At 55.6% G+C, this 22,524-nt stretch overlaps 1 protein-coding gene across 4 annotated transcripts in view; it reads left to right on the top strand.

The window, feature by feature from the left end:
• The window catches only part of SYNGAP1 (synaptic Ras GTPase activating protein 1), a 31,142-nt gene extending 9,274 nt beyond the window's left edge, over nt 1-21,868 (top strand). Inside the window, exons 1-17 of one of the 4 annotated variants that reach the window (XM_053917889.2) lie at nt 1,449-2,923; nt 3,045-3,136; nt 3,537-3,658; nt 5,426-5,579; nt 5,794-5,892; nt 7,009-7,635; nt 7,774-7,918; nt 8,116-8,260; nt 9,726-9,962; nt 10,078-10,279; nt 10,488-10,666; nt 11,362-11,403; nt 11,789-12,848; nt 13,228-13,401; nt 15,041-15,252; nt 16,265-16,355; nt 19,976-21,868. In XM_053917889.2, the coding sequence (XP_053773864.1) occupies nt 2,806-2,923; nt 3,045-3,136; nt 3,537-3,658; nt 5,426-5,579; nt 5,794-5,892; nt 7,009-7,635; nt 7,774-7,918; nt 8,116-8,260; nt 9,726-9,962; nt 10,078-10,279; nt 10,488-10,666; nt 11,362-11,403; nt 11,789-12,848; nt 13,228-13,401; nt 15,041-15,252; nt 16,265-16,355; nt 19,976-20,122 (3,846 nt within the window). In that variant the 5' untranslated portion in view covers nt 1,449-2,805 and the 3' untranslated portion in view covers nt 20,123-21,868. Of the gene's footprint in view, nt 1-1,448; nt 2,924-3,044; nt 3,137-3,536; nt 3,659-5,425; nt 5,580-5,793; nt 5,893-7,008; nt 7,636-7,773; nt 7,919-8,115; nt 8,261-9,535; nt 9,963-10,077; nt 10,280-10,487; nt 10,667-11,361; nt 11,404-11,788; nt 12,849-13,227; nt 13,402-15,040; nt 15,253-16,264; nt 16,356-19,975 lie in introns of those variants that run through there. The other 3 variants (XM_045193226.3, XM_071220485.1, XM_053917887.2) reach the window with 3 other exon arrangements.
• Nucleotides 21,869-22,524: the final 656 nt, after the last annotated feature.

Here is a 22,524-nt window from a genome sequence, read left to right as displayed (position 1 = left end):
AGTGGGGGGGTGTGTTCCTTGGAGTCTTACTCTATATGAAGCACCTTTGGCCTAGGCAGATGTGAGTCTGTACTTGGCCAGGGAGTAGGGACAGAAAAGCTGAAAGGGGAAGAGTGGGGTAGAGAGGAAGAGTGGGGAGAAAGCGGGAGAGGAGGAATGAGAGAGGTTTGGAGAGGAAAAGAGAGAGCCAGGGAGAAAGAGCAGCTGGAGACTGCGAATCTGGAAGGCAGTGGAGCAGATGTGCAAGAGAGCAGAGAGGGTAAGAGTTTAGGATGGGAACTGGGTGGAGACAGTGGGAGAAGGGGCCCGGGAGACTTGGTGCTGGGTGGGAAGCCAGGCCTCTGGGTAAAGTGATCTCTGAGAGAAGGGAGTAGGGAGATAGAAGACGGCATTGGTTTACGTAGGCCCTGTTTGATCGGGGGAGGCCACGCAGCCATAGAGGCTGGCTCCTAGGGAGGCTCGTCAGGGTAGGAACTGTCGTTAGAGGTTCCTGTCCCCAGTGAAGTATTGTGCCCTCCATTCTCTGCTCTCTTTCCAACTCTGTTCCTTGTCCTGCTCTGCCAACCTCACTCCCCTGACTCCCCGTGAAAGCTGCCAGCTGGGTGTGACAAGGAAGGAAGGCCGAAGGGAAGGTTCTGTATTTAGGGGACTGCAAGGCAGGGGGGCATTCTGTGGGTGGGCAAGATTTAAGAGGTTGGAAAGGCAGGAGTTCAAGCTCTTGCTGTGTGTGCGTGTGAGAGCAATTGTGTGTGTATATAGGGTGTGTACATGTGTGGGTGTGTGCACAATGCCTGTGTTACGGGTCTGTGTAGGTGGCTGTTATGTGTGTGCATGCCTGTATACGTCGTGCCCGGGGTGGGACATGGAGACCCAGGAGCACCGTGTACGAGAATCGGGTCTGCTGTGTGCACGTACACGGGTGTGTGCTACGCTTTCTGTACCTGTCACTGCATGCAGCACTGACACCAGAATGAACTGGGTTTCTGTCACGCTGCCCCCTTTTCCTGTGCGCTCCTGCTACTCGACTCTTGTGGCAGTGAGCCTTGGTAAAGTGTGCGTGTGTGTGGCCTCTGTGTACCTGTGACTTAGGTGTGAGTTCATGTGTCCTAGTTCCTGGTCGTATGTGTAAGGTTATATTACTTCCAAGAACCAAGCGAACCCATTAGCAAGTGGCTTTTCTTTCTGTTAATTCTTCAGCTCCAAAGCAAAATTTTAGTGGATTTAAAGTTAGACTTGATGCGTTTATTAGAGGAGCTCTCTTCTGAAAATAATGGCTGAGCTAGGTTCCCTGGAATGAGAGTGAGACAGCACACCTGAGTAATGCAGAGGCTAGGACACAGACATCCTGGGCCTTTATGTGCATCGTGAGTCTGTAAAGGGAGGGTAATTACCACATTTACTCCTTGTTTTTTTTTTTATCCTGGTAGCATCCCGGGTGCCCGTTTGAAAGCAGGGAAGGGGGGAGGGAGGGGCTGTCCTGAGACAGAGTGGCTGTAGTTGTACTTTCCCCGGGAATGAAAGATGTTCGTGCTTGTGGAATTCGGAGACACCTTGATGTGGCCAAGAGCATGGTGTGCTCAAGCATGTATCATGGTCATGTGTGCGTGTCGGGGTTACATGTCCATCTCTGTAATGTGCTGCCTACCTGATTGCCCGAGGGACTCGGGCCATGTGTGGATCAGCGGCACCCCTGTGCCCACAGTTGTCTGTACACCTTCTAAGCACCTAGACCCCTATTTAGTTTTGCATCATGGCTCCCATATATATGTACCCGCACAGTTCAATATATGTTTCTGTGCTTTACACTTGTATTCCTGAGGGACTGACAAGTGCTCCCGTGTCATGGGATTCACATTTTTGTGTGCAGACCTCCTAACACCTGGGTTTTAGAGGCAAAGGGAACCTGGGAACTGATTCTAGGGCAATTTGCAAATCAGGAAGCAGACATGAAATAGTAGCTGTGGCCCTCCCTTGCTTTGGAATCTAGAGGGTTAACTGGCAGCCCTTCCGGTCCAACCCCCTCCAGCCTGTAGCTTCTTGTTGCCCTGGAGATGGTAGCCCCGCCCCTGATGCAGCACCTGCCCCCCCATTGGCTGCAGTGGTGACTGGGGCTGAGGGGGGAGCCCAGGCCTGGGCAGCCATTCTGGAGCTGGAGCCGGAGCTTGGCATCCCTCACTTACATTCTCCTCTAGCCCCTTGCCCCCCTAAATTCCCTGCCAGCAGAACCTCTGCTTCCCTCCTTTGAGCTGCCACCCCTCTAGACTCTTGGCAGTCCTAAGCTTCATCCGCATTCACCTCCCCTCCTCCTCTTCTCCCAGCCCTCACGTGGGAGTCCCCCAACCCCCACTGCCCATTTTCCCCACTCCCCTGCATCTAATCTTTTCCCTTTCACTCCTTCCCTTCTGAGTCCCTGCCACTGCAGTGCAAGTGGAACCAGCCCCCATCTCCCCTCCCCCCTACCTGGCCCTTCCTTTAATTTTCTGTCCTCAGGCTTCTTCCCTCACCGGTCTCTTCCAAGACTTCCCCCTCCAGTCCGGGTGGGGGGGGGGGTCATGGGAGGCAGCCCTGGCCCTCCAGACAGATGGGGGTTCCAGGAGGAGGGGGGCAGGTACAAGATGTGCCCAGCTGAGGGAAGAGGAAAGCTTACCTATGGGCAATGACCTTAACCCAACACCCCCCCCACCAGCTAGGCTCTTCCCGGGGGGGTGGGCACCGAGGACCTATCTTCCGTGGATCCCTGTTCTTTATTATTTGGGTCTTACTGACCCTCCAGCCATGCCCCTCTGCTGACTGCCAGCCCCAGTCATGGGCCTAAGGCCTCCCACACCGTCCCCCTCTGGGGGCTCTGGCTCGGGTTCCTTGCCCCCTTCTTCCCACCACCAGCCTCTCAGCCGCCGCTGCTCTTCCTGCTGCTTTCCGGGGGGTAGGTGAGGCTGGAGTGAGGGGCAGAGGGAGGCGGGTGAACGTGCTGGGGCCAGGGCTGGAAGCCTGGACTGACAGTGACCCCCTCCCCAACTTCCCTCTGGCCCTTTCCTTCCCTCCAGAATACCACTTGGGTCGCTCGAGGAGGAAGAGCGTCCCAGGGGGAAAGCAGTACAGCATGGAGGCCGCCCCCGCTGCACCCTTCCGGCCCTCGGTGAGTGAAGATGCCTGCCAAATGTGGCTCAGCTGGGTCCCCCCTTCCAGTCCCAGCTGGAGTCCCAGCATTCTGAGAAAAGGGATAGGGGCGGGAGGGGGAGAGAGAGACAGACTCCTCACTGCTTTGTTTCCTCCTCCTTCCTCCTCCTTCGCTCTGCCCTCCCTGCCTCTCAGACCAGCCCTCCCACCTTCTCTGAGCTGGTGTGTGTGTGTGCTTGCACCTGTGGGGGCAAAGGAAGACAAACTGGCAGCAGGGCTCTTACCTGCCTTTCCTCGCCTCTAAAGACTTCCCTTTTCCCCCCATCCCACCTCCAGCCAGGGCCTCTACCAGCTGAGGGCTAAGTAGGTAGAGCTGCCCCTGCCCCAACCCACCCCTATCCCCATTTCCTGCCCCCCAGCAAGGCTTCCTGAGCCGGAGGCTAAAAAGCTCGATCAAACGCACGAAGTCACAACCCAAACTTGACCGGACCAGCAGTTTTCGCCAGATCCTGCCTCGCTTCCGAAGTGCTGACCATGACCGGTACAGGGCTAGGGCGGGAGGGATGAACTGGTTGCAGTAGAGGGGGCTCTGCGGTGAGATTGAGGAATGGGGGTTATCTGAGTACCGAGGTTGAAGGCCTCAGATTGGCTGTGCAATGTTATGAGGTAAGGAACAGGGAGAGGACAAGCAGAGAGGCAGGAAAGAGAATGAAGTTGAAGCCAAGGAGGGACTCTTCTGGCCAACCAAAGATAGGTTCCAGCCAAGGAATGAAGGGTTATATGGAGAAGGAGTGGTGGAGCCGAGAGGGCATCCAGGGGCGGGGTGGGGTCGGTGGGTGAGGAGCAAAGTGATGTAGATGGGAGGGTGGAAGGGGAGGGCAGCAGGTTGGAGTGGGGCTGGGGCTGCCAGATACTAATGGGTGAGGGAAGGGACAGCCGAGAGCAGGGCAGCGATGGGGAGGCTGGCGCAGGCTGGCCGGCTGGGGAGGGGAGGCTATGGGGTTAATCCAGGGACTGAAGCGTGAGGAGGAAGTCCTCAGAGAAGTCCAGAGCGCAGTGTCACTGAGGCTGGGGTTGAGGGACATCTGATGTCTGCTTCTATTGCCCGCTTCGTGGGGTCTCTTTTTGGGCTTCCCCTCACCCAGTCACTCCCCAGGAAGAACCCTGTCCTCCTTTCCCCCATGTCTGGCCACCCCCAGGATTGGGCAGGTAGGGAGCTGGGGGTAGGTGAGTCACACCTTCCCCTGCCCCCTCCAGTGTCACCAGAGCTGGATTTGGGACTGGTGCTGGTGGGGGGTGAGGGCATGGTATTCCTGGCCGTGGGGGCGGGGGGCCGGGGGAGCGTGGCGCTGACGGCAGTGGAGCTGGAGATGACGGGGCTGCTATAAATAGCTTCATGGAGGCTCCCACACCCGAGCTCTCCCTCCCGCTTTCCTACTGCTCGCTACTCCTCATCCCCTAGCCATCTTCGTAGTGCTCACTATCCTGCTCCTGTGTTCTGTGCCCCCAGCCCCCACTCCTCAGCCCTTTATCTTCTGCTTTCCCCCATATTTCCTCCCCTTACCCCCATCTCTGTTCCCACACCCACCTCTCCACCCCCCCCCCGTCACCTTCCCCCATCCTCTGTATTTCTGCACATATCTTTGCCTCCCCTTTTTCTACTTGACCTGGCTCTCTTCTTCCCCAGTCCCCGTTTTCATTCTCTTCCATTCTCACTTTTCTGCCCACAGCTTTCTCCTGTCTCTTGTCATTTTCCCCTCTGAGTTTCCTTGGGGTGCTGTAACAAGTTACTACAAACCCTGATTTTGCTAAAGCTTGTCCTCTTACCTCACTCGTTCATTCTTTGAATTATTAAATATTTGTAATCACTAGCTGTGTGCCAGGCCCAAGCAGACATCTTTGCACTTCTGGCTCTTTACCTGTACTTTGTCTTCCTTGTGTTGAGGCTCTGGATTTTGGAGGTCACCTGGAAGTCCCACCTAGAAGTGTCCCAGCCACACCTGGTCTCCTTTTTTTCTTTGCCATGGTCCATTTCTGGGTTGAGCTATTCCTAGGTGTCCCCAGTCCTCACAATCCCTTAGGTGTGAATTAGGCGCCAGGGGGTTTCTTTAAGGGTTCTAGATTCTCACATCCTTCACGTCCTTCCACAGGGGTAGGCTGGTTTCTTTCTGTCTGTGTCTCTGTGGGAAGGGGGTTCAGAAGGTTCTTTCCCCAAACCTCTGTGCCAGAGCCAGATTGAGGATGCAGGCCCCGGTGTGTAAGAAGAGTGGGGGCCCTGATCCTCTCTCCTGAACCTTCCACTTGCTAGGGCCCGGCTGATGCAGAGTTTTAAGGAGTCACACTCTCATGAGTCCTTGCTGAGTCCTAGCAGTGCAGCCGAGGCCTTGGAGCTCAACTTGGATGAAGATTCCATTATCAAGCCAGTGCACAGCTCCATCCTGGGTCAGGAGTTCTGTTTTGAGGTACTGGGTCTAGTGTGCTGGGGAGGACTGTAGGGCAGGGTGATGGAGGTTGAGGACAGAGAGGCCTCAAGAAAATGGCACAGGTGGGGGTGTTGAGGAAACTGAAACCTCAGGGGCTGGGAAAAAGGCCAGGGAAGAAGATGGTGGTAGAGTCTCCAGTCCTTAGGAATCACCTCCCCTCTTCAGCCCATGTCAATCCCACACCCCTCTCTAGGTAACAACATCATCAGGAACAAAATGTTTTGCCTGTCGTTCTGCGGCCGAAAGGGACAAATGGATTGAGAATCTGCAGAGGGCGGTAAAACCGAACAAGGTATCAGGAGTATGGGGGGAGAGGCAAAGGTCAGGCCACAGGGAATCAAGGGGCCTGGGGGGAAGGTGAGACTCGGGAAAAGAGGGAACTGAGGTGGAGGGGCCTTGGATGAGCAAGAGGTGACCCCCATTTTTCTCCCTTTTTTTCTACCTCATGATCTGTTTCCCTGCTATGGAAATCATAGATTTACAGAGTTGATGGGGCTCCTGAAGTCCTCTGGTCTGTCTTACCCTGGAAGCAGAAATGCTCCACCGATACCTTGACAGGGGTCGCCCAGCCCCTGCTTACAGCATTTCTGTAGGACACATACAACCCTCAGGCAGCCAAGTCTGTAGACCTTGGCTTCCCCTCTGCAGAACTGGTGGCAGTTGAACTCTGTGATCTCTAAGGGCCCTTTGGCTCACGAATGGTACGAGTCTGTTTTTCCCAAGACTTGTATTTCCCAGGAGAAATGCTCCCAGTTCCATCAGCTGTTCCACGTATCCCACTTTCCAGTGACATACAGTCCTGGTGGCCCTCTTCTGGGGGAGCCCTTGTTTCTGAGTGCCCTGCTTAAACAGCTAGACCCGAGATGCTGGATGCGGTCTAACCCCGCTCCTTCCATGGTGCAGCATCTCCTCCGCCTCACAAAGGTCTGACGGCCAGTTGTACTCCACACCCTTCCCACACTAACTGTGTGGCCTCCTGTATCTGTGCAGTTCTTCTGTTTTTACCTTTTTAAATTAACCCGATGGTCTTTGAAGGACTTCCCAGTTCTCCCCTTCAAATTTTACCTGAGTATCTTTGGCTAATTATTCTAGCTTTTAAAATCCGTCTCCTTACGGATTCCGTCATCGGATGTATCGGTTTCCTAGGTCTGCAGTAACAAACTACCACAAACTGGGCTAGTCATGGAGTCTAGGGCCCCCACTAATCTTGTAGGGCCACTTCTCAATATGATTATATCTGCAAGGACCCTATTTCCAAATGAGGTCACATTCAAGTGAACACGAGTTTCTCAGCTCTATGATTTCTGTCTCAGATACTCTGCCTCACTTTCTCACTGTATCTCCTCTTCTGATGTCTCCATCTCTCTCCCCTCCCACTTTCTCCGCCATGCCCACCCCACCGTGCCAGGACAACAGCCGCCGGGTGGACAATGTGTTGAAGCTGTGGATCATAGAGGCCCGGGAGTTGCCCCCCAAGAAGCGGTACTACTGTGAGCTCTGCCTAGATGACATGCTGTATGCGCGTACCACCTCCAAGCCCCGCTCGGCCTCAGGGGACACCGTCTTCTGGGGCGAGCACTTTGAGTTTAACAACCTGCCAGCTGTCCGTGCCCTGCGGCTACATCTGTACCGTGACTCAGACAAAAAGCGCAAGAAGGACAAGGCGGGCTATGTCGGCCTAGTGACTGTGCCCGTGGCCACCCTGGCCGGGCGCCACTTCACAGAGCAGTGGTACCCCGTGACCCTGCCAACAGGCAGCGGGGGCTCTGGGGGGATGGGAGGCTCAGGAGGGGGAGGGGGCTCGGGGGGCGGTTCAGGGGGCAAGGGCAAAGGAGGTTGCCCGGCTGTGCGGCTGAAAGCACGGTACCAGACAATGAGCATCCTGCCCATGGAGCTATATAAGGAGTTTGCAGAGTACGTCACCAACCATTACCGGATGCTCTGTGCAGTACTGGAGCCCGCCCTGAATGTCAAAGGCAAGGAGGAGGTAGCCAGTGCACTGGTTCACATCCTGCAGAGTACAGGCAAGGCCAAGGTGAGTGTTGTGCCCTCAGAAAAAGGTGACCTGGGAGTGGGCACTTCCTTGGGGGAGTGTACAGTGAGGATAGGGCACTTCTGTCTTCTTGAGGTTGGGTGGTACAGAGACTGACCCTTGGATTTTCCCGGGCCTCAGGACTTCCTTTCAGACATGGCCATGTCGGAGGTGGACCGGTTCATGGAACGAGAGCATCTCATATTCCGCGAGAACACGCTCGCCACTAAAGCCATAGAAGAGTACATGAGACTGATTGGTCAGAAATACCTCAAGGATGCCATTGGTATGGCCCACCTTCTTCCTAAACCGACCAAATGTCTATCCCAGCCCTAAACCTGGCTACTTCAGACCCCAAGTCCACCCTTCCTCGGGCTTTATGCTTCCAACCACTTGGTTCGTAGATTCTCCCAATCCAGCAGCCCCTGTCCCTGCCCTTGGAGGGTGTGGCCACCCCTGTTGTGCTCCCCCCGCCCCCTGCAGGGGAATTTATCCGTGCTCTGTATGAGTCCGAGGAGAACTGTGAGGTGGACCCCATCAAGTGCACGGCGTCCAGTCTGGCAGAGCACCAGGCCAACCTGCGAATGTGCTGTGAGTTGGCCCTGTGCAAGGTGGTCAACTCCCACTGGTGAGACTGGGAACGCTGGGTTGGGGGGCCAGGGTCGGGGGAGCTGTGTGTTCATCTGTTCATCCATCTGTCCATCCTCAAAGAGGACTGAGGACCACTTAGGGGCAAGACATTATGCTGGGCGCTGTAAAATGGGGCCTGGCCTCTGCCTTCAGGAGACCTCCACCAGGATAAGTGGGAGCAAGTTAGATGCATAGAAGTCACAAAACAGCTGTAGGATGTGTTAAGTGCCAAGTGAGGGTGTCTCCTGCCCCCACAATGTAACATAAGGTCAGAGAAGGCAGAGCTTTGAGATAAAGCAGGGAAGGCTTCGTGGAGGAGGTGGCCCCCTGGGCTGGGCTGGGCTTTGAAAACTGGGTCAGGTTCTGATATTTGGATATGGTGGGGAAAGAGGACATTTCAGGAGAAGGCTGTGGAAGAAGGCACATGCATGAATATGAGAAGGCCCAGGAACTTTCAGGAGACAGCAGTTAGGACAGGTTTAATGGAGCACGTGGCTCATAATGGAGAGTGGTGGGACAGATGTCTGGACAGGGGGGTTAGAATTAGAATCTGGAAGGCCTCAGCGAGCGGGTTAAGGAGTTTGAGTTCATTGGTAGGTCATGGGATGCCACTAAGGGTGCTGGTGCCAAGTATCATGACTGAGAAGATTAATCCTTAGGCTGAGTGGGGGTGGGGGCGACTGGAGCAGGGAGAGTGAAGTCCAGAATGGCTGGGGGTTAACCAGCCAGGCATGGAAATCGGAACCGATCAGGGTGGTGGCAGGCGAAGTGGAGAAGAGCTGTGGGCAAGGCCCTCTGAGGAAAGGGTCAGCAGCGGGCATGTCTGCGGGGAGCCAGGATGACTCAAGAATGCATGAGGCTGGTGTTTGGGAGACCTGTGGCCTCACTGACAGAACCAGGGAAGTCAGAAGGAGCCAGTTGGAGGTGTGGGAGTAGTGGTGAGCTCTGTTTCACCAGAGTCGGAGTTTAAGGTGTCCGTGGGACGTTAAAGTGGACTGTGGAGTGGGAGATGGAGGGAGTGAGCTCTTGAGCCATTCCAGGGACTGGGGATCATGCCTCACTTCCCTGGAATTCAGAAGGGTTGGGGGGTCTGAGCTCCCTGTACCTCAAGTGACCCTCCATCTCTCTCCCATCTCTGTCTCTTCCTGGTGTCTGTTTTTCTTCTTTCCTTGTCTCTCTCACACGACCACTGTCTCTCCTGCGTGTCTCTCTCCCCGCACCTTCTCTCCCTCTCCATTTCTCTCCCCTAATCTGTCTGTTACTTCTGCCATAGCCCTCTTCTTCCTGCAGCCTCCCGTCTCCTCCTGCGGCCCCTCCCTGCCTGTCTCTCTCACCTGTTTTCACGCCCTCACCTCCTGCCACCCCCCTCAGCATGTTCCCTGGAAGCTGAGGGTCTCTGGGGCTCAGTCCCGGTCTCTCTCTTTCTTTCTCTCTCTCTCTGTCTCCCCACCCTTTTCCCTCAGCGTGTTCCCGAGGGAGCTGAAGGAGGTGTTTGCGTCTTGGCGATTGCGCTGCGCAGAGCGGGGTCGGGAAGACATTGCTGACAGGCTGATCAGCGCCTCGCTCTTCCTGCGCTTCCTCTGCCCAGCCATCATGTCGCCCAGTCTCTTTGGGCTCATGCAGGAGTACCCAGATGAGCAGACCTCACGAACCCTTACCCTCATCGCCAAGGTCATCCAGAACTTGGCCAACTTTTCCAAGTAAGGGAAGGTTCAGGCTGGGGGTGGGCAGCAAGGGTCTCCTGAGACGCTGAGGCAGGTGTGGGTGTAAGGCCTTGTGTGTGTGTGACCTCTGCCTTCTGGATTCCTCGGCCAGGTTTACCTCAAAGGAGGACTTTCTAGGATTCATGAATGAGTTTCTGGAGCTGGAGTGGGGTTCCATGCAGCAGTTCCTGTATGAGATCTCCAACCTAGACACTCTGACCAATAGCAGTAGCTTTGAGGGTTACATCGACTTGGGCCGCGAGCTCTCCACACTGCATGCTCTGCTCTGGGAGGTGCTTCCCCAGCTCAGCAAGGTCAGCAAATGCCCCTCTGTCTCATCCCCAGTTGTCTCCAGAGGCTCCTGTGGCCTGAGAGACCGCCCCCGCACAGAATTCTCTCCCCCGCCCCCGCTCCCGGATGTAGAGCCACCGCTCCCCCTGCTCAGACACCCTCCGTGTGCACCCTCTGAGGCCCTCATGGGACTGGGCACTTGGCCCCCAGGTAAAAGCCTCACCCTTACAGGAGGCCCTCCTGAAGCTGGGCCCGCTGCCCCGGCTCCTCAACGACATCAGCACAGCTCTGAGGAACCCCAATATCCAAAGGCAGCCAAGCCGCCAGAGCGACCGACCCCGGCCTCAGCCTGTGGTGCTTCGGGGCCCGTCGGCCGAGATGCAGGGCTACATGATGCGGGACCTCAACAGGTGAGCACCTTGGGACCCTCACACCTGTGCCCAAGGACCCCTACTTTTCTGTTTTCAATAGACTTCACTGGGCTCCACGTGTGCCTCTGTAGGGCTTGAAAGAAAGGAAAAAGAAGCAGGTGTCGGAGAAAATGTTGAGGAGATAGGTAGAGTTAGCAGTTAGGCTGTGAGAGCCCTTTAAAACCAGGCGGAGCAAGAAGCGTGGAGCCCCCAAAAAGTGCAGCGGCTTCCTCAGCTCTGGCTTGCTGGAAGCCTAGGGGTCCCACTGCCAGCTCTGACTTGCTTTGTGCCCGTGCTTGCCCATGCCCATCCCTGAGCGGAGGTTCAGCCTGCGAGTATTGGATCAGCCATGTAGTGTCCAAACACTCAAATATCTCTGTATTAATTAGAAATAGGCACTGCCCCAGCCCCCACCAGAGCCCCACAGAACCCGCCACCACCCGGTGCTAGAGAAGTGACGCCTGGACCCTAGCAGGGCCTCTCGAGCCACTGCAGCTGTCCTGATGGGCGCTGCTTGCCTCAGCTGCCACTCGTCATTTTGATGACCACCCTGCTTGTTCCTCTGCTTGTGTCTCTCCCTCCACGGTGCCACATCCATTCCACTATTCCTGCCTCTCCTTCCATTTGTCCACGCCTTCTGCCCATCTCTCTCCTTCTCTCTGTCTGTGCTTGCCCCTCTTTCCATCTCTCTCCAGCTCCATCGACCTTCAGTCCTTCATGGCGCGAGGCCTCAACAGGTGAGGGGCTCTCCCCTCCCCCACCCTCCTCTCCTGTCTGCTCCCCTCTCCCACTCCAGTGGCCTTCACCTTCCTCCTCTCCTGTCCTCTGCCATGCACCCTCACCTCCTCCATATCTGCCCAGACTTGACCCTCATACCTCTTCTTGGCTGCCCCATCTCCCCTCCTCTAAGCCTCACTCCCTTCCTGAAGGGGCCTTATCCTTTCCTTTTCCCATGTATCCCCTCCCATCTTCCCTGCCCTGTCCAGAGCTGCTACCACCAGCTCTCAGCCCTTCCCTGCGGGTCCCACTTTTCACCCCAAGGCCTGTGCCGAACCACAGCAGGCTCTATTGCCAGTAGCGTTGGCCTTACCTCCTGCTTGTGTGCCCCTTCCCTTTCGACAGCTCTATGGACATGGCTCGCCTCCCCTCCCCAACCAAGGAAAAGCCACCCCCACCACCCCCTGGTGGGGGAAAAGACCTGTTCTATGTAAGCCGTCCACCCCTGGCCCGTTCCTCGCCAGCATACTGCACGAGCAGCTCGGACATCACAGAGCCAGAGCAGAAGATGCTGAGTGTCAACAAGAGTGTCTCCATGCTGGATCTGCAGGGTGACGGGCCCAGTGGCCGCCTCAACAGCAGCAGTGTATCCAATCTGGCCGCTGTCGGGGACCTGCTACACTCGAGTCAGGCCTCCCTGACGGCCGCCTTGGGGCTGCGGCCTGCACCCGCCGGACGCCTCTCCCAGGGGAGTGGCTCGTCCATCACGGCGGCTGGTATGCGCCTCAGCCAGATGGGTGTCACCACGGACGGTGTCCCTGCCCAGCAACTGCGCATCCCCCTCTCCTTCCAGAACCCTCTCTTCCACATGGCTGCTGATGGGCCAGGTCCCCCAGGGGGCCACGGAGGGGGTGGTGGCCACGGCCCACCGCCCTCCCATCATCATCACCACCACCATCACCACCACCGAGGTGGGGAACCCCCCGGGGACACCTTTGCCCCCTTCCATGGCTATAGCAAGAGCGAGGACCTCTCCTCAGGGGTCCCCAAGCCCCCTGCCGCTTCCATCCTTCATAGTCACAGCTACAGTGATGAGTTTGGACCCTCTGGTACTGACTTCACTCGTCGGCAGCTCTCACTCCAGGACAACCTGCAGCACATGCTGTCCCCTCCCCAGATCACCATTGGTCCCCAGAGGCCTGCCCCCTCAGGGCCCGGAGGTGGGAGCGGCGGAGGGGTCAGTGGCGGGGGTCAGCCGCCTCCATTGCAGAGGGGCAAGTCGCAGCAGTTGACAGTCAGCGCTGCCCAGAAACCCCGGCCATCCAGCGGGAATCTATTGCAGTCGCCGGAGCCAAGTTATGGCCCTGCCCGTCCACGGCAACAGAGCCTCAGCAAGGAGGGCAGCATTGGGGGCAGCGGGGGCAGCGGAGGGGGTGGGGGGCTCAAGCCCTCCATCACCAAGCAGGTAGGTGAGGGTGGAAGGCAGGCAGGAAGGGAAGAGGGAAATGGGTTGGGGAGGTGAAGGTAGATTAGTTTGTGGGCTGATTTGCAATTTTCTCACCTCCTTCCACTTGTTAAACAAATGTGTGCAGGGTGCCTGCTGTGTGTCACGTGCTGCCGTAGGCGCGGTGGATGTGGCAGTGCACAGACACAACTCCCTACCGCCATGGAGTTCACGTGCAGAGGGGAGATGCAGTGAATAACTTGCGTGGCATTCACAAGGCGCTCGGAGCTAGAGCAGGGACCCGGGTTGGGACCCCTCTCTTGCCTGTGCTCGCTCTAAATGCACCCTGCCTTCCCCCACCTTTCCTCTCTCTATCTGTCCCTGCCTCCCCCTGTCTCAGCATTCTCAGACACCATCCACACTGAACCCCACAATGCCAGCCTCTGAGCGGACAGTGGCCTGGGTCTCCAATATGCCTCACCTGTCGGCTGACATCGAAAGTGCCCATATTGAGCGGGAAGAGTACAAGCTCAAGGAGTACTCTAAGTCGATGGATGAGAGCCGGCTGGACAGGGTACGCCAGGCCTACCAGCCCCAAGCCCCTGTCCTTCCTTTTACCCACAGGGAGGGGCTCTTGTCATCGCCAAGGGAAACATCCAGGATTGGGTAGTTACAGGAAAAAAAGATGAAGGTTTGTTTCCTTCTCTTGAGAGAAGACTTCAGTTTAATAGGAGAGACCAGATACAATCAGTCTGTTGAAACTCACTTCCAACTCTATTTTATGGGTTATAACACATCATAGACTATCTGGAGAGAAACATGGTCTATATTAGGCTTATCTCCCTGTTCTTCCTCAGGAAGAACATAAGCCCTGGCTCCTGTGACTGCGCAGGAAAAGGAAAGTTACTTTACTAGCAGTGTGAGCTGATAAACTGGGCGGGAGCAGACAGGCTGCGGTTATACTACCAGCGATGTGCGGTTGAGCCCGCCGCTGCCCGTGGGCATGGGTGACAGAGGGCTGTTGCAGAGTGGTGTGGAGTGGCCCATGTGTGGGAAGACCATTCAGACTCTCAGCTGGTGGTGGCCCGGAGTAAAAGACAGCAAGAGCTGTGGGGCACACACGGATAACTTAGCAGAAAGTTCCTAGGGAAGCCATCGCTCCAAGAACCCTGAAGGAGAGCGTGGCTGCAGAATTAGGCTAATGTTGATAACGTATGGCTCCAACTTGGGGAGCAGCAGAGAGAGGTTGCTTAGGAGAATTGCGGTTTGAACATGGGAAAATGTTGGGACTGTGTTAGATGGACTTGGTTCAGCAAGCTTCATGAGAGAATTAAGCCCTACTGGTAGTGAATTAACATCTCTTCTTGGTCTCTAGGATAGGGTTGGTTGTCTGTGTACGCTCTTCAGAGAATGGGAAAAGAGTCTCTCAAATCAGTGTTTTCCGTTTTGTGGTTCAGATGAGGAATCTATGATGAGAAAGGCTCCAGACTAGTACTGTGTAGTAGAGCTTTCTGCGGTGATGGAAATGTCTCTGATCTCCACTGTCCAGTGTGGTAGCCATTGGCCACGTGTGGCTGGTGGCAATTGGGGGACTGAATTTTCAGTTTAATTTTTACATAGCCACACGTGGCTAGTAGCTGCTGTACTGGATCGCACAGCTCCAGAACTTAGAGCCAGCAGGGCAGACAAAATGACTCTTCTGCACTCTTCCAGGGCCATTAACGAGAGAGGCATTCATAGATTCTCAGCCTGGGCTCGCCTGAAATCCAGACCCTCTGTCCAGGGTAGACTCTCTTCTCTCCCCAGCCAATGTTTCTCCTTCCTGGTCTCCCCCATGTGCTCTCTGGCCTGGGTTGGGGCTAAGGAGTAACCTTAAGTTTAATTTCTGGGTACAGTCATTCCAGTTGTGTCCGTGAGTCTGTCTAGGTCCAGTATGGGTCCTCATTCATCCAGGTGCACAAATGAGGGCATGCATGTACCTCTCAGGGTGTGGCAGTCTGTGACCATGCTCCACTTTGAGGGATCCTCAGCTCCATGGAAGGGCCTTCAAAAAAGTGGGTGTGTACGTATGATCCACAGGCAGGGAAAGGCCTGAAGGAGGTGGTTGGGTGTTCCATCCAACAGCCACTCCTTGGCAGGCGGGGATGGGGGCTGGGTGTTGGAGTCAGGGCGGGGCACCCCTCACAGTGCGGGGTCATGTGCCCGGTGGGCAGGTGAAGGAGTACGAGGAGGAGATCCACTCACTGAAGGAGCGGCTGCACATGTCCAACCGGAAGCTGGAAGAGTATGAGCGGAGGCTGCTGTCCCAGGAAGAACAGACCAGCAAAATCCTGATGCAGTATCAGGCCCGACTGGAGCAGAGCGAGAAGAGGCTAAGGCAGCAGCAGGTGGAGAAGGATTCGCAGATCAAGAGCATCATTGGCAGGTGAGGGGCGGCCTGGGGAGGGGCAGCAAGGGAAAGGTTGAGGTTGGAGATCGCCCTCAGACCCCAAGTCCAGAAACTTACACTCCCCTACACTTGCCCATGGCCAGAAGGGAGGAAATCTCTTGCTTAGTGTAGCAAGTGTCCCTTTACTTACTCTCCTGAGAGAGTAACTTCTGAAGCCCTTGGAAATGGGCCTGTTAGTATCCAACCATCAGTCACTACGTGTCTGGACCCGGCCTAGGCCAGGACTCCCCACTGTTTACTTTCAACAGAGCCCGTGATATTCACCTCAAACCTGGGTAGGGATCCCTGGCCAGGGTAGCCTCTGACCATCCCATCCTAGGCCACCCCTTCCTCCCCAGCCTTGGAAGGCTGTTCCATTAAAAAAGGAACGCTCCTTTTATAAAGCCTGTGCACGTTCTCAACTGCTTGGCGGAGCTCGTCAGTTATCTTGAGAACTGGGTGGCACCCTGGGCCTCGTTCCAACCAGAGCCAGCTTCGTTTTGATCCATTGTAAATGTGTTTTTGAGTAAGGTTAATTAGAAGAACAAGGCATCATTTGAAACTTTTTTTGAAGACCACTGGTATAATTGCTGTCCTTTATGAGAAATCACCTTGAGAATCTCTATCAAAGGCAGAGAAATGCTGGGATAAAGGTGATCGTAGAGACCCCTCTGAGCGGCACCACCGGGGCTGCACAGGAGATGGCCTAGGCTCAGGGAGGTAGCGTGGGGGACATGGAAGCCAGGTGTTCAGCCCCCGAGGGTCTGTGGGAGTGCTCTGTCCTGAATGTGAGGGTGGAGGGACAGGGGTGTCTGCACTGTGGGGTTCTGTGAGGCTCAGAAAGCCGTCCTTGGCAGAGAAGTGTGAAGGCTCCTGAGAAGAAGTGAATGGGGGACAATGGGGGGTTATGAGGGTGGGGGAGGAGGATGCTTTATGGGTTCCCTGGGGTCTGGAGTTCTATGGGCAGGTTAGTGCCCGCCACTAACCCCACTGAAGCCCGTCCCTTCAGGCTGATGCTGGTGGAGGAGGAGCTGCGCCGGGACCACCCCACCATGGCTGAGCCGCTACCCGAACCCAAGAAGAGGCTGCTCGACGCTCAGGTGGAAATTACAATGTCATTTATCTTCTCTGTGTCCCATCCCCATCCATCCCACGGTCCTTTGTGCACTCACTGCACCAGCATCCCAGCCCCATTGCTGTCTGTCTCCCATTGTCCTCCGTTTGTCCACTGGCTGCTCCCAGCAGCCTTGCCTCTCAGTGACCCCATCTTCATCCCATCGTCTGTGCCTTTGTCACTCTTGGCAGTGTCGGCCCCGCCCCCTGTGCCCTCCCACCCTGCCTTTCCCACTTCTGTCTGCGTCTCAGGACCTACCAGTACCTGACGCTCTCCGCCCCCACACTACACCCAGTTCCTGGGATCCTTGCCTCTTCTCTGCCTGCCCCTATTTGTTCAGTCAGGGAGTTGAGCTTCCTCCGAGTTCTTCTCGGGCCAGGAGGGCGAGAAGCTGCATTTCACTAGAATAGAGCACAAGGCAGTATGAGTTCTGGTTTCCCGAGGCTCTGGGTGGTCCTCTTTGCTCCCCAATGTCCCTGACTCCTGGGCAGCCCTCACCCAGTCTTCCTGACTCTTCAGATCTTGGCCGCTCCCACCTGTAAGCTTCCCCTTCCCTCAGTGTTTAAGTCCAACCTCCTTTGGCCTGCTTCCCCCTCTGGTCCTCACACCTAATTGGCTCTACACTTCTCTGCTGCCCTCCCTCCCTTTCACCAGCCAGCTTTTAGAATCTCCCTCCTGCACCCTTGCTCTCCCCAAATTCTGCTCTCTTTCCCCCCATGCTCCTCCTCCTGCTCTGAAGGCCAGGCTTCCCCTCCTCCACCTCCAAGGTTCCTGACCCCATGACCCCACTCTCTATCCCTGCAGCTCCTCATCAGGTAATTCTCCTGGTTCTGCTTTGACCACGGGTGGAGGACACAGGGGGTGACTCCGGACCACTGCAGGTTGGTCGTGAAGCCCACTCCCCTCCAACTCTCTACAGCCTCTTCCTCCTCACTGCTGCCCTCCACACCTGAGAACCTCCACAGACCCTGCCCTCCTGATACCTCCCCCACACACCCATCTCCTAAGGCATTGGCCAGAGAGAGTGCTTCCTGCTGCCTCCCAGCCAGTTCAGTGACACCGTGCCAGTGCCAGTGATACCTGGACAGGCCGGCGCTTCTCAGATCACACGCCCTTTCCTACAAAACCTACCCCAGCCTCCTCCTCACTCTTAGTCCCCTTCCTCTCCAGTGTATGTCTGTCACCCCCCATTTCACAGAGCGTCCTTGGGGATTGGGGTGTTGGGGGTGGGGTATGTTAAGGGGTGGCAGTGATAATGGATTGGGGGACCCTGGCTAGAGGGGCTGTTCTGCCTACAGCAGGTAGGTTGGGGTTTCCTCTCCCTTTCCTAACCTTTGGTCTCTACCCCTGCTTCCTTCTACCTCTCACCTGCTTCTCTCTCTTTTCCTCCTTACATCTGTGAGGTGGAAGGCACCTAGAGCTCCTCTTCGGCCCCATTAGGTGGGAATTAGGTGGAGCTAGTTAACTCAGGGAGGCTTTGGAGGGCCTGAAAAGAATGCTCTTCAGGTGGCAGAACATCAGTCAGGGTGAGCGGAACAGGGAGGAGCAAGAAAGGAGCCACGACAGATGTTAGAACGTGGACTGGCCCATGTGGTGGTGTGACGGCCTCCTAGATAAGACACTGGGCTCCGTGGGCATGCTGACTGCCAGGCAGAGAGGCCAGGAACAGCGCAGCACGTTAAATAACCTCTCTTCCCGTCAGAGCTCACATCGCAGGATTGCTCATGCCACTCTCTCCCCCTCTCCCACCGCCCAGCGGCCTTGCCAGACACAGTCCCACCTGAAATACTAATACATGGGAACTTGCCAGCCCCTGACATCGTTTCTGAGATGCTTTGTTTTCTGTGGGATTGATCTGCAGCGGGCAGTGGCTCCTCACACTAATTTAACACTCTGCCCGCCCAGCCTCTCTGTCAGAGTGGTGAGTGATCTGTAAACACGTGCCGAAAGTCTCCGGGGGGCCTCACCATTTAAAAGACTCCTGCAGTGAATTCTTTTGTAAAATGAATAATGGCACCCTAATTTATCTACTTTCTAAATTTGGGTCCATGGGGGTGTAGGGGCCTGCCTGTGTGCTGTCGCCAGCAGACAAGCAGAGGGAAGGGAATCTAAGGCTTCCTTCCACCCCTGCTCTCCAGCCACACTCGGGATCTCCTACCATCCTTCATTTCCTCTCTTGCTGACTTGTGGAAAGTGTGTGAGATGCTCTGCAAGCTAAGAAGGCAGGCAGCTTTGCTTATGGCTGGGGTTTTAGTGACCTTCTGGGGAGGGGAGGTCGTTGATTTGGAAGAAAGCTGATTTGGGAGCTTCTACTTGGAATGATTTTGTATCCTCTGGAGATAAGGTCAGGCATAACTGGGTTGCCAGCCCTAAATGCCCTGTCACCCAGGAAATAATTTGGAAACTTTCACTAAGCCACTTTTAGGTAGGTATTGGTGCCTCTACAAGTTAGCCATTATTTAAAAAAGTAATTTTTTGCCTGTATTTTAAGGCAAGTGAGCAGCAACCAGAAGTATAGTACAGATGGCTTTCTTCTCTCCCAGCAGAGGAACAGAAGCCAGAGCTGAGGGCAGCAGCCAGGAGTTGGTCTAGGAGCGGTAGGAAGGGATAAAATAGGACCAGGGATGGGAGTAGGGTCTGGTATGCCTCACCTTTTGAGTAGGAGCCCAGGGAGAGATTGCAAGGAATGTGGGGCTGGAAAGGAATGAAGCATTTCTGCTTCCTGTGGGTGCAGAGATTGGGGCATGCTGTGTCCCTGCAGAAGCTCCTAGTTGTTCTGCTTAGCATGAGAGAGAGAGGCAGCCCTCCCACGTCACTTCCCTGAATCCCCTTCCTTTCCCCCCAGTACAGTTAAACCTCTCTAATTTGGAATGTTATATTTGAGAAGATGGCCACTCTGAATAAGTGACAAAACTGAATGACAGTGTCTATTTAATGAAATGCATGTCTTCAAAATATATACAGTAAGTAAACTTCAATGAATAAGGCTTTTCCACTCCAGGCCGTTAGGGAGCATGCGTTAATGAATAGATAGTGTTGAAAAGTCTGTTTTCTGGTATAGGTTAAATGTTCCTCCTACAGATACATTTCCACTATTAATTTGCTTAGCACACCCTTTCTTCATACATAAAGGAGAACTCAGGCCCAGTTTTTATTCAAATCATGAAAAAATTCCAAATCCATGGGTGTTTGGATTAATGAGGTTTTGCTGTACTGCCCTCCCTGTTCCCTCAACACAAAGTTCCTACCTGGAATTGGGGGTGGGCTGGGCAGGGGAACGAACATACAAGGGTTAGGTTGGGGGGCGGGGGGAGGTAGGAACTTGCTTCTTTTGAACTGGTGTCCTGGTGTGACTCCCTGGGTTGGAGGCCCCTGTTAGGAATCTAGGGTAAGATTCTCTTCTCCCTGATCCCAGAAGATGTAACTTCTACTGAAGGTGAGAAATGAAATAGGAGGTGGGGGCGCGGGTTGTCCTGGGGGAAGGGGATGGGACATGGCTTATGGAGTGGGCTGGCTATGGGGGAGGCCCCATTGCTAGGGGACTGGCATCCAGGCCCCTGCGAAGCGTCTCAATAAGTCCGCGCTCTCCTCTTTGGTGTCTTGCAGGAGAGGCAGCTTCCCCCCTTGGGTCCAACAAACCCGCGTGTGACGCTGGCCCCACCTTGGAACGGCCTGGCCCCCCCAGCCCCACCCCCCCCACCCAGGCTGCAGATCACCGAGAACGGCGAGTTCCGAAACACCGCAGACCACTAGCCCACCCAGCACCACGGACCTCCCTGCCCATGCACCCACCCTGGACTAGCACCAACCACCAGGACTGGACGACGCTGAAGGACAGTGGGACTGCCTCCCTGATGAATGCCTCCTTAGGGGGCACCAGTCCCCCGCCCCACTGCACCATTTCCAGGAGGGAAAGCAGGAAACCTTAGCTGCCCTTCTTTCCTTTCTGTTGGGGTGCTGCCCCCTGTGACCCCCAGGGACCCTTGCCCCAGGACACCACCTACCCCACACTGACCCCTTCACTCCGGGGTGCTATCCCCATCCTCTGCCTCATCGTTCCCCTGAGCACTGGGGGACAGACCCTCACACCCACCCTGGGGGTGTGGCACCTCCAAACTTTCAACTTCAGGGTGATTTTTTAGCAGTAACCAGAGCTGACAATCTAACTTCCCTCCACTACCCCATTTTGGCCTCCCCTGTCCCCCTTGTTATGGGGAGGGGACCCCATGTGAGGGGACCCTATTACCCCTTGATTTCTCAGGAGCGTCTGGGGGGGCTCAGCACGCACAAACTCCTTCTCCTACCACTCTTAAATTTATTCCCTCCCCACCCAGAACCCAGATGGGGTGGTGGGGCCACCGGGGCAGGGTGGGGGCGGCAAGGGGGGAAAGGGAGTTGTCTCCCTTTCCTCCCACACCTGATCTGCTCTTGGCTGGTCCCAGAGCGGGGTGAGGGGGCTGATGCCCCCCCCTCCCCCAGTGTGTTGGGTGGGGTGGAATCGAGGTGAGGGTGAGGGGTTAGGGTTGAGGAGCGTGTGTATGTTGGGGAGGACAGAATAGTCGGTCTGCCCTGCCATCACACACTGTCCCCTGGGCCCTCCCCTCTCTCTTGGCCTCTACTCCCAGGGGGAGGGGGGAACTTACTCTAGGAAAAGCCATGTCTCTCTCCCCCAGGATGGGGGACCTGTGTGGAAGAGGGGTGCTGGGGGCCCCTTTCCATGACTCTGTCCCCTGGGGGAGGTAGGACAGGGCTGGGCTACCCTCCCATCCTCCCCACCCCCAATCTCCCTCCACCTCTCTCCCTCCCGCCAGCTCCACAATTTTTCGGTGTTTCTCTGTACATAGCTCTCTGGCGGGATAGGGGAGGTAGGATGGATGGGGTTTGGGGTGGGTAGGTCCAGGGAGGGGGGAATCCCCTCCTTGACACCCCCTCTTCCTTGACTGCTGCCCCCTACCCAGCCTCGCCCCCTCATCCCTTCACGCGTTTCAGACTCTTCGCAGACTCCACCCTTCTTTGTTTTGTATGGACACTACCCCTTCAGTCTCCTCCTCCTAACTACATACACCCAGCTGGGGCCAAATTTATACTTATATAAAAGTTGTAAATATGTGAAATTTTATCCCTGTGCCCTTTCCTTGCTTTCCCAACCTCAGACCCTACCCGGGACCCCCTCTCCTCCTCTCTTACTTGGCTGTTGTAATTACCGGGGTTTGTACTGTACATATCTGGGGTGTGTGTGTGTGGGGGCTGGGGGCAACCCGTGTACAGAGCTTCCTGGGCCCCTCCCCCATGCTACCCTCCCCACCCACCACCCTAAGGGCAGGGAGAGGCTCTTCCTACTCGTTTTATTTTTCTCTGGTCCTTCCCTACCCAGCCCCACTCCCAGCCTTCTTTACCCCCACCACTGCCTCTTTTGCTCCACTCCCAGCCCCATTTCCTTTTTTTCTGGAGTGTGTGGTGAAACAGAAAAATGTTTAATAAACGGAGATTGTTCTTTTATCGTTATGCTGACTTTCCTAAGCTGGGACCTCAGGAAGGACCACCAGCTGGGTGATAATACCTGCTTTTTGAAAGGAGGCTCACTAGCAAAGAAGGCATTGTTTTAGGCAAGGCTGCCCTCCTAAGGGGCATGGAAGGGACCAGACAGTCGACCTCACTAGTGTTAGAGGTAATCCAGGCCGACTGGTTAAAGGTTACATTCCGAGGAGAAAGTGAAACTGCAATTAGGTTAAATATTACGTCGTAGTTTGCAGACATGGGCTTGGCACAAGTGATTCCATTTTGGACCTGCTGCTTTTCAACAGGGCTTGGCACTGACCAAACACCCAGTCTGGCTCACCCCTCACTAATGCCTCAACTCCAAGTAAAGATGCCAAGGAGTAGCACATTATCTGATCTGAAATATCTAGCTACATACATGCCTTAAAATGATCACCTGGAAATACGGGCCAACTGCCGGTTAAAATGCTCCCATGCGGAATGGAGGAAAGAGCATGGTTCTTTAGCAGAGCCGGGTTCAACCCCAGACCCGCCACTTGCAGGCCGCAGAAAACAGGCCGGAAAGCCGACCTGGCAGGGAGGGGTAGGCCCTAGGATGAGGTGGACAACGTCCGGCGCGCACCACAGGTGCTCACCGTCTCGCCCCCTTCGCGCCG

Source organism: Desmodus rotundus, unplaced genomic scaffold (genome assembly GCF_022682495.2).
Source record: "Desmodus rotundus isolate HL8 unplaced genomic scaffold, HLdesRot8A.1 manual_scaffold_416, whole genome shotgun sequence".
Taxonomy (NCBI): Eukaryota; Metazoa; Chordata; class Mammalia; order Chiroptera; family Phyllostomidae; genus Desmodus; species Desmodus rotundus.
The sequence above is the reverse complement of the archived record's forward strand: the minus strand, read 5'-3'. Positions and strand labels throughout refer to the sequence as shown.